At 40.0% G+C, this 16,163-nt stretch overlaps 1 protein-coding gene across 2 annotated transcripts; it reads right to left on the reverse strand.

Annotated features, from left to right (window-relative positions):
* Window positions 1–771: 771 nt before the first annotated feature.
* On the reverse strand, window positions 772–15,735 carry LOC120063331. Of its 2 annotated transcripts, XM_039013652.1 has the most exons (12): window positions 15,436–15,735; window positions 11,140–11,223; window positions 9,905–10,635; window positions 3,843–3,914; window positions 3,508–3,747; window positions 3,375–3,413; window positions 3,205–3,237; window positions 3,006–3,044; window positions 2,159–2,201; window positions 1,982–2,011; window positions 1,837–1,902; window positions 772–1,449 (listed from the first exon to the last, which is right to left on the reverse strand). In XM_039013652.1, the coding sequence occupies exons 2-12, from the start codon at window positions 11,214–11,216 to the stop codon at window positions 1,386–1,388; spliced, it is 1,434 nt and encodes a 477-aa protein (XP_038869580.1). In that variant the 5' UTR covers window positions 11,217–11,223; window positions 15,436–15,735; the 3' UTR covers window positions 772–1,385. The 2 variants fall into 2 exon arrangements, with proteins under 2 accessions (XP_038869580.1, XP_038869581.1); XM_039013653.1 differs by lacking the exon at window positions 3,843–3,914.
* Window positions 15,736–16,163: the final 428 nt, after the last annotated feature.

Raw genomic sequence — 16,163 nt, forward strand, 5'->3', positions numbered from 1 at the left:
GGGCGTTTAATTTTATTTTTTACTAGTGACGATCAGAAATAAGTGACCGAACGTGTATGCACATAGTCAAATTGTTAATAAAATATAAATGCTTTATGAAGTGTCAAGCAGACAATTTCGCCATCCATACTGCTGCACATAACATAGCCTGGTCCAAGATCAATGTGTTCTTGCCAATACCAACTCCATTGCTGTTTGTTTGGCATCACAAGTTGGCATGATAGCACACAGACTATGCACAGGCATTCTGTTAACATCTGACCCCAGTCTAGAGTGATTTGTTCTTGCAATCATGTTTCAGGCACATGCCATTTCAGATATAATTCTTCAGGTACTTTTTCAAAGTAAACTGCTTCTCTTTACTGTAGCTCAGGTGTTTCCAGTGTGAAGTAATTGGTAGCTTGTTAAACTATTTTCAGAGTAGTGTCCCCACCACTAAGTCAGACAGACAGTCAGTGACTAAATAATTATGCAGTCAAGAAAATACAAATGCCCCGCCCCCAAAAAATAGGCCTACCTGAGTAAAACATATTTTAGGCGACCAGGGGAGAACCTAACCTCTTGATTGGTGTTGTACTAAGGTCAGAGAACCTATTCCCACACCTCACCGACAAGACCTTCCCCCTGTACTGCTGTTGGGACACTCTTGATCGCTGCACCAGGGTGTCATTCCACTTCAAACGCCAATGTGAATGGTGCATTAAAGTTTCTCCTCCTAAAGCAGTCAACGAAGAACAGCTGGTAGGGTTTAATGAATGTTAAACACACATATTTTGTGTTATGAGGTTTTATCATTGACAGGTTACAAGGGGATTTCCTCAAACTTACTAAAAAGTTTACATAATGATAAAAAAATGTATAAGGCCACGTGTCTCTACAGCTATTCAAGTGAAGTATCAACATAAAACTTTCCAAATCTGCTAGCGAGGATAAAGAAATGCATGTGAAAACCAAATCAGAGTTCACTCAAAATCTTGAAGGCTACAATTAAAAGTAGAATAATTAATATATAATTGCTGCAATTAACATAAGGGTTGATTGATCAACAATTAGGCTACTGTCATTCATTCTTTTATTTATTTGAACAAGTAAGCCATAGAATGCAAAAAAGCAAAAAATGTGAAGCCCCAAAGCAGTTCCCTTAATAATTTGCATTCCCTTTTCCCTGATCAATAAAATCAGGGTCTTATGCCATCTATGTTCCGCACTGAAATATGTTGAAAACACAAGAGTTACACAAACACGCACTATCTGTTGAAATGAAAATGTAAGATGTGCCACATTTTGGACATGAACAGAAAAAAAAACACTTCATAGACGAGCAAGGACAATCAGTAGCATAGTCTCTATGCTAACCATGCTGCCAGAGACAGCTCCACGGGCCCTCATTGCTGGCGATGGCTCAGGGGGCTCTCAAGCATGTTCACAGCCACCTCTTCATTATTGTCTCTAAAGGAACAAGATACATGTCATTGACATGGCAAATCAATGTTGAGTAGCAAAATACCATATCATTACTATTACCTGGGATGTGTTCAGTTCGCTTCAACTTGTGCTATGTTGCGTGATGGTGCGTACTGAACAGCACGTTTCTCCAAAACGGTGCGCAATCTTCAACAACCTTTGGTGAACGTTTGCTCCCGTTGGGTGGGTGCGGCGTGTTGTAGCCTGATCAATATGGGTGTGACCATTTGAAATCGCCCTCTGGGTCATCATAATCACTACGTTTTTCAATTGGTCGTTAAGTACAGTATAGTTTCCATTGAATTCAGCCTTGCACACCGTTCGGTCATACTGAACGCACCCCAGGTAGGCAAATATTGTTCTCTACTATACCTATTGGCAGGACCTCCATTCTGATTGGTACCGTTGTTCAGACCACTCATCTCAGTCTCTTCATCTCTGCAGCAAAACATGCAGCAGTGATCACTCAATATATCTTACATCTGATTATGATTAAAACCATAAATATTAGACTTACTGGTTTCTACTGGCACCCTGATGCTTTTGTCTGTAGGGAGACAGATGCAGTGTTTTAACTTGTAACGGAGAGAATAAAAGCTTATTCTAAAAGACAGTGAATATTTTATGAAAGTTCTAGTATGAATATCTGTGTGTGTGTCTAAGCGCGACTAAGAACAACTTTAACAGAACATACCTGATCAAATAGACTGTAACGACACCAATGACACCAACAAAGCCTGACAGAGATGAGTGTCAATTAATCAAAAACATTACTTTCAAAGACTTAATACTGTGATCCTAGCATTAGAGAGGAGTCATGCAGGCTCTAATGGTACTAAACTGCACCTGGAACTATAGATGAAGCAATAATTTCAACATGGAACTGAGTAAGTATCAGGTGAATATAATGTGGAAGATATTCTAAAGAAACTAATATCTCACCATGTCACCTCGTAACAGGATAATCCCTGCAGGGTCAGGCACTCAAGCCCAGGAAATAAGCAGAAGAATACAGGAGACCATGGCAAGAGCAGAAGCAGATACAGCAGCATGAAAGCTTAACCCTCAAGCAATTATTGTTATTAGTTATGCCGGCCAGACCAGCTTCACAAAATATACAAATTCATGACGTATTCTGTAGAAGTACTGTAGCAATACTAGCAAAGGAATAACCCCAGCCATGCCAGCGGCAACAGGAAAAACAGTAGCAGAGACCTCAATTATTTACAATAAACATAACGTGGATAGTGCTTTTCATTACAGAATTCTTCTCAAGGCTCTACTTAGGCAAAAACATTTTATTGCAATAGCTAAAAATACTTCAGATTAGGACTAGGCCTATGAGAAATAGTCTGTAAAAGTGGGTTTTTAAGGCCCATTTTAAACGTTTGGATTGGTGGAGGGGCTCTCAGAGGGTAAGGGAGAGCATTCCATCGGCAAGAAGCAAGGGAGCAAAAGGCTTGCCCCCCCCCAAAAAATAATCCCATTTAAGATGTAGGACAGGATAGGATAGATAGAAGGGGCCATTCAGTGTAACTTACTAAGAACTGATGCGACAATGACGCCTACAGACAATGAACCTATGGGAACAGAAAATCGCATTTGTTTAATTGTACAAACAGGGCCGTTTGAACGCAATCTCTGGTCTTCAGCTGTTGAAGACCATAGATTGAGGTTAATCATGCTATAATTCAGAATAATACAGTTAAAACCTAACCCTTCTGTTTTAATGTAGCTCACCATTGAGAGGTAGGGGTGACAAAGTGTTGTTGCCTGTGTAAAGAACAAGGGGAGAGTTACAATAGACAAAATAAGACTCACAAACCCTAAAACGAGGTTAACTCAAACATGTTTTTGTTGCACACAGACAGACCCTATGGACAGAGACATTGCCTTGCACAGAAACTCACTGTTTATACTTTGAATAGCCTCCAACAATGGTGGACACTCTGAAACATAATAAGTTGCAGAAATGTTAAACATTTAAAAACATCAAGGCTCACCATGGACATGGTTAAAAATGTCTTCAGTTGAAGTCAATACCTGTCTTCTCAGAGGAGACATAGTTATCCAAATATTCCATATTACACTCGTTGACCTCCTTAACCATAAGCACAAATGCCCGACCATCATGGTGGCAAGCAGTCTTCGGCTTTTGAGGAATGCTTGTGCAGAGTGGAATCGGTAAACCCTTCAACAGCTCATCCTCCCCACACCATATCTTATTCACAGCAGCAGCACACCCAGGACTCTTACATGCAATGCATGACACATTCCAGTGATCTACAATGGCACACAAAGACAAGGCACAACAAATACCTGTTCTGCTAAATATACAAAACAATTAAGTATTGCTAAAAAAAAAAAACAATCCTCACCATTGCTTGTATCAATAAAGAGACCCTCAACGCCACATGCCATCCTGGACATGAATATCAAAAATACAATCCCTACAGTGAAACAAAATATTACAGGCATATCTATAGCATATGGATCACATCATTTGAATTCAGAAAGTAAACTGAAATTACAATTCTCAATGCTTCTCTGAGAAAATGTTGAATTAGAATTTCAGTTTACTTCCTAAATTCAAATAGAATTGACCCAGACCATGGCTCACATAAAGATGAACATCTTACATGTACATACAACGCATTTGCAAAGTATTCAGACCCCTTCCCTTTTTGTTACATTACAGTCTTGTTCTAAATGGATCAAATAAAAATTCACACACACACAATGACAAAGCAAAAACAGGCTTAGACATTTTTGCAAATTTATAAAAAATGTAAAAAACAAATACTTTATTTACATAGGTATTCAGACCCTTTGCTATTATACTCAAAATTGATCTCAAGTGCATCCTGTTTCCATTGATCATCCTTGAGATGTTCCACCTGTGGTAAATTCAATATACACACAAATCCAAAGTAAAGGAATGGAATTAAGAATATATAAATATTTGGACGTGCAATGTCGCAGCGGCATAGACTAAGATACAGTAGAATATATACATTTGAGATGAATAATACAAAACATGTAAACATTTTTAAAGTGGCCAGTGATTTCAAGTTTATGTATATAGGGCAGCAGCCTCTAAGGTGCTACTGATGGCTATTTAACAGTCTGATGGCCTTGATAGACTGAAAAACAGCTTCTCTCGGTTCCAGCTTTGATGCACCTGTACTGACAGCCTTCTATATGATAGTGGGGTGAACAGGCTGCGGCTCAGGTGGTTGTTGTCCTTGATTACCTTTTGGCCTTCCTGCGACATCGGGTGCTGTAAGTGTCCTGGAGGCAGGTCGTTTGCCCCCGATACGTTGAGAAGACTGCACCACCCTCTGGAGAGCCCTGTGGTTGCGGGGCCCGACAGACTGCTCTCAATTGTAAAAGTTTGTGAGGGTTTTTCAAGCCAAATTTCTTCAGCCTCCTGAAGATGAAGAGGCACTGTTGCGCCTTCTACGCTGTCTATGTGGGTGGACCATTTCAGTTTGTCAGTGATATATACACAAAGGAACTTGAAGCTTTCCACTTTCTCCACTGCGGTCCTGTCGATGTGGATGGGGGGTGCTCCCTCTGCTGTTTCCACGATCATCTCCTTTGTTTTGTTGACGTTTAGTGAGAGGTTGTTTTCCTGGCAACACACTCCCAGGGCCCTCACCTCCTCCCTGTAGGCTGTCTCATCATTGTTGCCATTCAGGCCTACTACTGTTGTGTCGTCTGCAAACTTGATTGAGTTGGAGGCGTGCGTGGCCACGCAGTCATGGGTGAACAGGGAGTGCAGAAGGGGGCTGAGCACGCATCCTTGTGGGGCCCGTGTTGAGGATCAGCTAAGTGGAGATGTTTCCTCTCTTCACCACCTGGGGGCGGCCCGTCAGGAAGTCCAGGACCCAGTTGCACAGGGCGGGGTTCAGATCCAGGGCCTGGCATGCCAAATAATGTCCCCTGGTCAAATATTGTCCCCCTCCATGTCACAATGGGATTCTATGAGTTCTAACTTCTGTTGCTAGAATTTGCAACATTCTGACCAGATTACGTAATGAACCAACATGTTACTAAGCTGGTTGCTTGGTTACCTCATAGCAGTCGAAGGAAGGAGGACGCCGGCAGTTCTAGTTCTATTTCACCTCAGAAGCGCTCGCTCAGTCCGCGCAAAATTATTTCCTTAGAATTGCTCTCCAAGAATGTTGTTCTTGACAGTGACAACCTGCTGCTTCAGAGGACCCAAAAGACTGTAAAGAGAACACTTTCTTTACCATATATTTGTCTTCATATAAGAAAATATTGTTAAACATAAATAATTTAAGCTGTTTTTATATTGATATTGCTAGTTACTCATTTAACTCAGCCAGACAGTTTTAATTAGCTAATGTTATCTAAGTTAGCTAACTAACTGCTATTGTAGCTGCTTTCTGTTTGTATGAAGCTTGCACTTTAAATGGCATCCCTCAAGGAGATTTGATTTGATCTTTCCAACAAGGCGGAGTACTATGACGGAACCACTGATCCAGCCCATGTTATTGAAATCAGCCTGGTTTGCATAGTGATGATGAAAATAACATTTAGGCTGTAATGATCTCCAAAATTCTAATCATTAGGTCATCACAACGTTGAAATAGCAACGGACGCTAATATTTTATCGAATCCCATTGTGACGTAGAGGGAGACACTATTTGGCAGGGTACATTTGGCATGACAGGCCCCGAGCTTAATGATGAGCTTGGAGGGTACTATGTAGAGGTCGACCGATTAATTAGGGCCGATTTCAAATTTTCATAACAATTGGTAATCTGCATTTTTGGACACCGATTATGACCGATTACATTGCACTCCACAAGGAGCCAAGGTAAGGTGCTAGCTAGCATTAAACTTATCTTATAAAAAACAATCAATCTTAACATAATCACTAGTTAACTACACATGGTTGATGATATTACTAGTTTGTCCTGCGTTGCATATAATCGATGCGGTGCCTGTTAATTTATCATTGAATCACAGCCTACTTCGCCAAACGGGTGATTTAACAAGTGCATTCGCGAAAAAAGCACTGTCGTGCCAATGTGTACCTAACAATAAACATCAATGCCTTTCTTAAAATCAATACACAAGTGTATATTTTTAAACCTGCATATTTAGTTAATATTGCCTGCTAACATGAATTTCTTTTAACTAGGGAAATTGTGTCATTTCTCTTGCGTTCTGTGCAAGCAGAGTCAGGGTATATGCAGCAGTTTGGGCCGCCTGGCTCGTTGCGAACTGTGAGAAGACCATTTCTTCCTAACAAAGACCGTAATTAATTCGCCATAATTGTACATAATAATTATGACATAACATTGATGGTTGTGCAATGTAACAGCTATATTTAGACTTAGGGATGCCACCCGTTAGATAAAATACGGAACGGTTCCGTATTTCACTGAAAGAATAAACGTTTTGTTTTCTAAATGATAGTTTCCAGATTTTACCATTTTAATGACCTAAAGCTCGTATTTCTGTGTGTTATTATATTATAATTAAGTCGATGATTTGATTGAGCAGTCTGACTGAGCGGTGGTAGGCAGCAGCAGGCTTGTAAGCATTCATTCAAACAGCACTTTCCTGCATTTGCCAGCAGATCTTCGCTGTGCTTCAAGCATTGCGCTGTTTATGACTTCATGCCTATCAACTCCCAAGATTAGGCTGGCAATACTAAAGTACCTATTAGAACATCCAATAGTCAAAGGTATATGAAATACAAATGGTATAGAGAGAAATAGTCCTATAATAACTACAACCTAAAACTTCTTACATGGGAATATTGAAGACTTAAAAGGAACCACCAGCTTTCATATGTTCTGAGCAAGGAACTTAAACGTTAGCTTTTTTACATGGCACATATTGCACTTTTACTTTCTTCTCCAACACTTTGTTTTTGCATTATTTAAACCAAATTGAACATGTTTCATTATTTATTTGAGACTAAATAGATTTTATTGATGTATTATATTAAGTTAAAATAAGTGTTAATTCAGTATTGTTGTAATTGTCATTATTACAAATATTATTATTTTTTAAAGAAAAAAAAGAGAATAAAAACACACAAAAAACTAAACCGGCCAATTAATCGATATCGGCTTTTTTTGGTCCTCCAATAATCGGAATCGGTGTTGAAAAATCATAATCGGTCGACCTCTAGTACTATGGTGTTGAATGCTGAGCTATAGTCAATGAACAGCATTCATACATAGGTATTCCTCTTGTCCAGATGGGATAGGGCAGTGTGATGACGATAGCATCGTCTGTGGATCTATTGGGGTGGTAAGTACATTTTAGAGGGTTTAGGGTGACAGGTAAGGTGGAGTTGATATGATCCTTGACTAGTCTCTCAAAGCACTTCATGATGACAGAAGTGAGTGCTACGGTGGCGATAGTCAGTTCAGTTACCTTTGATTTCTTGGGTACAGGAACAATGGTGAACATCTTGAAGCATGTGGGGACAGCAGATTGGGATAGGGAGAGATTGAATATGTCCGTAAACACTCCAGCCAGCTGGTCTGCGCATGCTCTAAGGATGAGGCTAGGGATGCCGTCTGGGCCAGTAGCCTTGCAAGGGTTAGCATGTTTAAATGTCTTACTCACGTCAGCCATGGAGAAGGAGAACCTTAGTACTGGGCCGCGTCGGTGGCACAGTGTTATCCGCAACGTGGCTGGTTTTCCCTTTGTAGTCCGTGATTGTCTATAGACCCTGCCACAGACGTCTCGTGTCTGAGCCGTTGAATTGTGACTCCACTTTGTCTCTATAATGATGTTTTGTCTGTTTGATTGCCTTAAGGAGGGAACAACTGTTTGTATTCGGCCATATTCTCAGTCACCTTGCCATGGTTAAAAACGGTGGTTCACGCTTTCAGTTTTGCGCGAATGGTGCCATCTATCCACAGTTTCTGGTTAGGGTAGGTTTTAATAGTCACAGTGGGTACAATATCTAATATACACTTCCTGATAAACTCAGTCACCATATCAGTATATTCGGCTGTTATTCTCAGAGGCTACCCTGGAACATATCCCAGTCCACGTGATCAAAACAATCTTGAAGCATGGATTACAATTGTTCAGACCAGCGTTGAATAGTCCTTAGCACAGGTACTTCCTGTTTGAGTTTCTGCCTATAGGAAGGGAGGAAGGCAGGATCAGATTTGCAGGAGGGAAAGGGAGGGCCTTGTAGGCATCCTGGAAGTCGGAGTAGCAATGGTCGAGTGTTTTAGCAGCACAAGTACTTCAAAAAATTTGTTGATATAACTTCAGTAGCGTTTTCCTCAAATCTGCTTTGTTAAAATCCCCAGCTACAATAAATGTGCTTTCCAGTTTGCATAAAGTCCAGTGAAGTTCTTTGAGGGCTGTTGTGGAATCAGCTTGAGGGGGAATATACACGGCTGTGACTATAACCGAAGAGAATTCCCTTGGGAGGTAATACGGTCGGCATTTGATTGAGGTATTTTAGGTCGGGTGAACAAAAGGACTTGAGTTCCTGTATGTTATCACACCATGAGTAGTTAATCATGAAGCATACACCCCCGCCTTTCTTCTTCCCGGAGAGTTCTTTACTCCTGTCTGCGCGATGAACTGAGAACCCAACTGGCTGTACAGACTCAGACAGTATATCCCAAGAGAGCCATGTTTCCATGAAAAAGAGTATGTTACAATCCCTGATGTCTCTCTGGAAGGAAATCCTCGCCCTGAGCTCGTCAATTTTATTATCGAGAGACTGAACATTAGCGAGTAATATGCTCGGAAGCAGTGGGTGGTGTGCACGCCCCTGAGTCGGACTAGAAGTCCACTCAGAGTCAGGATAGAGGGAAAGATGAACGGAGCAAAGTACAGAGAGATCCTTGATGAAAACCCGTTCCAGAGATCTCAGGACCTCAGGCTGGAACGAAGGTTCACCTTCCAAGAGGACAATGACCCTAAGCACACAGCCAAGACATCACAGGAGTGTCTTTGGGACAAGTCTCTGAATGTCCTTGAGTGGCACAGCCAGAGCCCGGACATCAACCCCATCAAACATCTCTGGAGAGACCTGAAAATAGCTGTGCAGCGACACTCCCCATTCAACCTGACAGAGTTTGAAAGGATCTGCAGAGAAGAATAGGATAAACTCCCCAAATACAGGTGCGCCAAGCTTGTAACGTCATACCCTAGAAGACAAGGCTGTAATCGCTGCCAAAGGTGCTTCAACAAAGTACTGAGTAAAGGGTCAGAATACTTAAGTAAATGTGCTACGTTTTTTTTCTTCAGAAATTTGCACACAAAAAATCTCAAAACCTGTTTTTGCTTTGTCATTATGGGGTATTGTGTGTAGATTTGAGAAAAAAATGACATCCATTTTAGAACAAGGCTGTAACGTAACAAAATGTGGAAAAAGGGGTCTGAATACTTTCCGAATGCAGTGTATCTTACAACTTACATACGGACAAAGGGAACTTCCTTGACGAGAAGGCCTGCCACCATAGGAAAACTGTCAACAGCCATAAGAGAACGGTCTCTACAAAGGAAGCACTGGAATTTGCCTCTTTGTCACGTTGAGGTTTGGCTGATCGTCTGCGTTTCCTTATATTCTTCCTCTTGGGAGCCACCTTGTGTTCTTTCTCTAGGATGCGTTTTCCCTCTGTATCTTTCTCTTCAATCTCTCTCTTCACAGCCCTCTCAGCGACGAGCTCCTCCCCTGACTCATAACGGTCTGTCCCCTTTCCCCCTTTCATCTCAGCTCTCATCCCATCTTCAAACTCCACCTCAGCAGCCATCTCAGTCACCTCCTCTACTCCCCCTGGGGCAAGACCATCTCCCTCTCTGTACTCCACACTGGCTTTGTCACCCACATACTCTACTTGTACAACTAAAGCATCACTCTTTTCCTCCAGTTCATTTTCAGCTATATCCCCCTTCAACTCTTCAACATTCCCTCCACTACTTTCCCCATTTGCAGTGCTTGCCTTTTCCTCTACACCTTTCACCACCCCAGTCTCCCTAAGGCTCTGCTTTAGCTCTGCATTGTTATACCATTTTTTATTTGTTGATTTTCCTATTTTATTTATGGGTCGTTCTTCAGAAAACCCCCAAACTATAGGGCCATCATCATTGGTGCAGGTCGGCAACGCATGGCTCTTTTTAGGCAATGTACTCGTTTCCTGTGCAAATCTAAAAAATAAAATAAAAAAAAAGGGAAACAAATGAATATTTAATAATTATATGAACTAATATTATAACTATTTGCCATGTTAGCGCTTGTCTTTCTATGGGGTTCAGGGCTGGACATCAAGGCTTGTCCGCGGCAAGTAAAAAACGAATAAATAACTCACAACATCAAAAATTACTCTGATCAGAACTAGATTTTTTAATTTTATTATAAAACCTTTATTTTAAATGTTTAAGTGGCCTCCAGATTTGATGTGGTGCACTCAACTCCCAATTTCTGAATTTAAATTACGGTGGCGCCATCTATCACTATGCTATGTGAATATGTCCAGTGCGTTGGCTGTAGCAAACAGATTGGGAGAAATTATTTGAGCCTTAGTCACACGAGTGTTTTGTTAAATAATTGTCAATTGGACAAGTAAAAACCATATGTTCCACTTATCCAAAGCCCTGGAGTTGTTCCCAATCCCAACTCAATGTTTTTTAATACATGGAACACACACTTACTTGAGTTTCTGCATGGTATGGCATTCCCTCTCCCTATGCACCACAGGGCTATCGCATTCAGTACCACCACGTGCCATGGATAATCTATAAGAGATAACAAATGAAACTCAAACTGTGATGGCATGCAGATATCATAGTATATAGTACATAATCCCCCGGTTGGTCACACAGGTTTGTCAGTTTTATTGAAAGAATATGCATTCTAAATGGATAAAAAGCCCTGTAGGCTCTGATAGACCAGGTATATCTGGTTTTAGGTAACAACAAACTAATGTATACTTCCTCTTGCAACATTTATGACAAAAAATGAATTTTAAACTAAAATATTTACTTCTGCTGGTTGAATATACACATTCTTAAAAAAAAAAAAAGTGAGATTATATGACCTAGGCCTAATTGGAAAATAAGATACCTAGCCTACTGTAGATCTAAGATAGGTCTATAACTGGAAGACCTACTATGGCATATTCCCATTGAAAAGAATACTTGGCTGCAGGGCTCTAAAGTGTGACCCATTTGATCGCATATGCAACAAAATACTTAGGTGTGAGACCAGGAATTTTATTTTGGGAGCACTGTGCGGCTAGGAAAGAAAGTCTCCCAGATAATACTTGTTGTAATAAAGCGTAGCTGTACCGTTGTTTCCGAGTGCGCTAGAGAAAAAAAAGCAAGTGCAGATTCGATAGAGTCATGGTTGCACCATTACTACAGCAAAACTGTTTGCTTCTCGCCCAACCAGGTCAATAAAGCTGACCCATATTACCGGTACAAGATTATCTTCCTATATGGATCGCATTTTACATTCAATCATAAACCATATCGTGGGCAGTTCTAACTACTTATGCGTCATTAACCATTTTCACTGGAAGAAGCCCACCTCGCACACAAAGTTGGGGAGCCTACGAGCTTTAGGGGGGCCCCAAACCCACCAGAGGTCGGGCCCCCCAGATAGTATATGAACACGTCATAAGCCATGATTAAGTGTTTTATTACAGGAAATTAGCTTTACAATTGCAACATTTTCTCTCAGCCTCATGGCAAAATGTGTAGAATAGCAGGAAATTCGCTCAGAGATTCTTGAAATTCGGGACAATCCTTGTCAGGCAGGGACACTACTTTTATAGTTTACATTTTTGTATTTTGTTGCTTTATATCTGAGCTTAACATTTAGGGGAATTTAATAAGGAAAATATTTGTTTTGGGATTTTCACAATACTTTCAATATTATTAATTTCCATGTCGCCTCTATGCTTGGAAATGCCCTTGTCCGAAGTGAAGGATCTCAATTGGCGATAATGGATATTAACTGAAAAATGTAGTTTTTTTCTTGCAATAGACCTCTGTGACATACTTTAGAGTGTAATGCTTGGGGCGGAAGCTAAGCTAACATATGGAATTGTTTTAAGATGGTCATACTATGAATCATTTAGATATTGGATTTGAATTAGTGCCCCTTGACTTTTTCCACATTGTGAGTAGAATAAGTCTGTAACTCAACAATACCCCATATTCTACACACAATACCCCATAATGACAAAGTGAAGACGGGTTTAGAATTTTTTGCAAATGTATTACAAATAAAAACTGAAATACCTTATGTAAATAACTATTGAGACCAATTGCTATGAGACTCAAAATTGAGCTCAGGTGCATCCGATTTCCATTGATCATCCTTGAGATGTTGTTACAACTTGGAGTCCACCTGTGGTAAATTCAATTGACTGGACATGATTTGGAAAGACCTGTCTATATAAAGGATCTGCAGAGAAGAATGGGAGAAACTCCCCAAATACAGGTGTGCCAAGCTTGTAGCATCATACCCAAGAAACCTCAAGACTAATTGCTGCCAAAGATGCCTCAAAGTTTGTTTTATTTCTACATGGCAAAAAAATTCTAAACCTGTTTTTACATTGTCATTATGGGGTGTTGTGCGTAGATTGATGAACAAAAAAAAGTATCAATTTTAGAGTAAGGCTGGAAACTAACAAAATGTGGAAAAAGTCAAGGGGTCTGAAATGGAGTGGCTGTTTTTTTTAGTTCCCACCATAAATCCAGAGAATGCCAGACTGATGACAAAATTAGCCCACAAAAGGACCACCACCATTTTCACCAACGCGGCATTGTAAACACATCGTTCGTGGCCGGTGTGTGCTTGTTTGCTAGCTTTTTTTGTACAACTTTGACAGCGCTACTGATAGTGGTGGCGCTTGGCTTACGTGAAAATTCAGCACATACACACAATTCTATAATAGAACGGTGTTATTTGACGTGTCAAATTAAAAGCTTATTTAAACGCTTAAAATAATGTTATGACGTATCTTTTTTGACATGCAAAGACCCAAACGGTGTTCAACGTGCCTCACCCTAATAATTATTTGGTCTAGTTTCACCTCTTAATTTCGCCTACTGTTCTAGCTTGGTGGTGCACATGTAGCCTATTAACTGTTTTAGAGAAATGTAATCATTGAATAGTGTAAGAGCTTTCATTGTCTGTTTATATGCCCCTTTATTTATCCTACGGTTCTGACTTGTTGTACAGGGAGTACACTGTAAGAACGGCCCATGTTCTGAATTGTTGCTGTACATTTCAAGTGCTAATCAAAGAAAATGACTACGTCTGTCGCACGCTCATTAATATCTTAATCCAATTACGGATGGCCTCTTATCGTCCCCTTATGCCATAGTTTGTATATCTCAAATGTCATTAGAAACCACATTTGCTTAAGCAAGTCTGCCATATCAGCTGTGTTTTTTTTAAAGGCAGAATGAACTGTTTTGCTGCCAAACAAGGCTCCGCTGAAAGCCAAGTGTAGCAGTGGTAAGGTGTTGGGACAGCTTCATGTAGGCCCTAACAGTTTGTGGGCACCGTTTGTCACCGTTATAGTGCAATTAATGTATTGTTTAGTGTTGTGGCTTTGCTGGCATGCATATTTCTTTGTTTTTCAGAGTCAGTAGAAAGGCCTCTTTAGTGTCCTACGTTTTCATAACTGTGACCTTAATAGCCTACCGTCTGTAAGCTGTTACTGTCTTAACGACCGTTCCGCAGGTGCATGTTCATTCATTGTTTATGGGTCATTGAACAAGCATGGGAAACGGTGTTTAAACTCTTTACAATGAAGATCTGTGGAGTTTTTGGATTTTTACAAATTATCTTTGAAAAGAAAGATAGGGACGTTTCTTTTTTTGCCGAGTTTATGCAGTTGAAGTCGGAAGTTTACATACACCTTAGCCAAATACATTTCAACTCAGTTTTTCACAATTCCTGACATTTAATACTATCTATATATATATATATATATATATATAAAATGTGGTTGCAATGCTGTGAAAAACAGTTGAATTGCACTGCTAAAGAAAATACATATTTCTTTAGCAGAGAAATATATAAATTATAATATATAAATGTAGCATGTCTTTGCAGGGCAACTCTTATTTTGAAAACAAATCATCCGCAATCGTGCTACCAGCATACCAGGGACCGGTGCTGTACGGAACATCTCCCCCCTGCCAGAATCAATAAACCTGTGTCACAGGGATGATAGGATTTGGCCCATTATAATAAAGTGTTCCATTTTATTTATCTGCTTGGTCTCGAGAATATTTATTTTTTGTTGACTTTATACAAAAAAAACAACGTAATTTTCACACATTATAGCCATCCGACTAGCTATATTGAAAACGGATAACCAAGGAAATGTATAAACTAGTCATGTGAACCAGCTGGATGAGAAAGTGTTGTGCATTATAGGAGACCGTGGTAGAGGGACTAAGTTAGCATGCACAGCTAACGCGTAACGACATTAGCCAACATAGCTAACGACGTTAGCCAAGTTCCTCTTTGCAAATTGACGAGCTGACGCTAGCTATTTAACACTTCTATAATATTGTAATATATAGTTAATTACTAGCTAGCTATGCGCGTTGAATTAGTTTACTTGCTGTATTTAAATGTCAGGTAGCCAACTGTGTGTATGTGGTAGTGGCGCAAGTAAAACGTTAACGGTTACGACAAGTAACGTTATCCAGTCAAGACAAGGGTTTAACGTTAACTTTAGGACAGCTATGTACATTTCCAAGAAGAAATCCTAAAACTTTATTTTCAAGAATTCCATTTTATGAACTTTTGTCTTAGAATCGGAAAAAACGTAACTTTTCCAATAACTTTGAGGAATATAAACTTCGCTCTTTTTTTTTTTTAAACGACGAAAGGCGACGAGTTTGCATGCACAAATGACATTTAGTCCGATTTATTTATACGTAGTTTTTTTATTGACATCCTTTCTCTTCAAGACATACCTGTGTGTAATCTCGGTTCCTGGACGTTGTAAATCTTTGCGAGAAACAGCTACAACTTTTGAAGTGCTGGCGTAGGCTAACGTTACTTTTTCAGTTGCCGGTGGGTGCGTGACTAACAACGTCCGCTAAAGCCAATTTATATAGGGTGAATTCATAGCTACAATGTAGAAACGGAAAATGAGAATTTCTATTGGACCAAATAAAATAGTTCCATTTAGTTCCTAGTGAAAAGCCTACACCCTTACTGTATGTAGTAGACTACCGTGCAAGAATACGGGGCAGAGGTATCTCACGCGCGGGAGAGACTTTACGGTATTAATGAACGACCAGTTGAAAAACGTTGTGATTATGGTGGCCCAGAGGGCAGTTACCACAAAGCAGTGATGTAAAGTACTTAAGTACAAATACTTTAAAGTAGGCCTACTGCTTATTTTTTGGGGTATCTGTACTTTATGATTTCGTATTATTTTTACTACATTCCTTTAAAAAAAAATACTTTTTACTCCATACATTTTCCCTAACACCCAAAAGTATTGGTTACATTTTGAATGCTTAGCAGGACAGGAAAATGGTCCAATTCACACACTAATCAAGAGAACATCCCTGGTCATATCCCTACTGCCTCTGATCTGGCAGACTCACAAAACACAAATGCTTCTTTTGTAAATGTCTGAGTGTTGGAGAGTGCCCCTGGCTATCCGTTTTTATTGTGTCGTCTGGTTTGCTTA

The sequence above is a fragment of the Salvelinus namaycush genome, chromosome 18, assembly GCF_016432855.1.
Source record: "Salvelinus namaycush isolate Seneca chromosome 18, SaNama_1.0, whole genome shotgun sequence".
Taxonomy (NCBI): domain Eukaryota; kingdom Metazoa; phylum Chordata; class Actinopteri; order Salmoniformes; family Salmonidae; genus Salvelinus; species Salvelinus namaycush.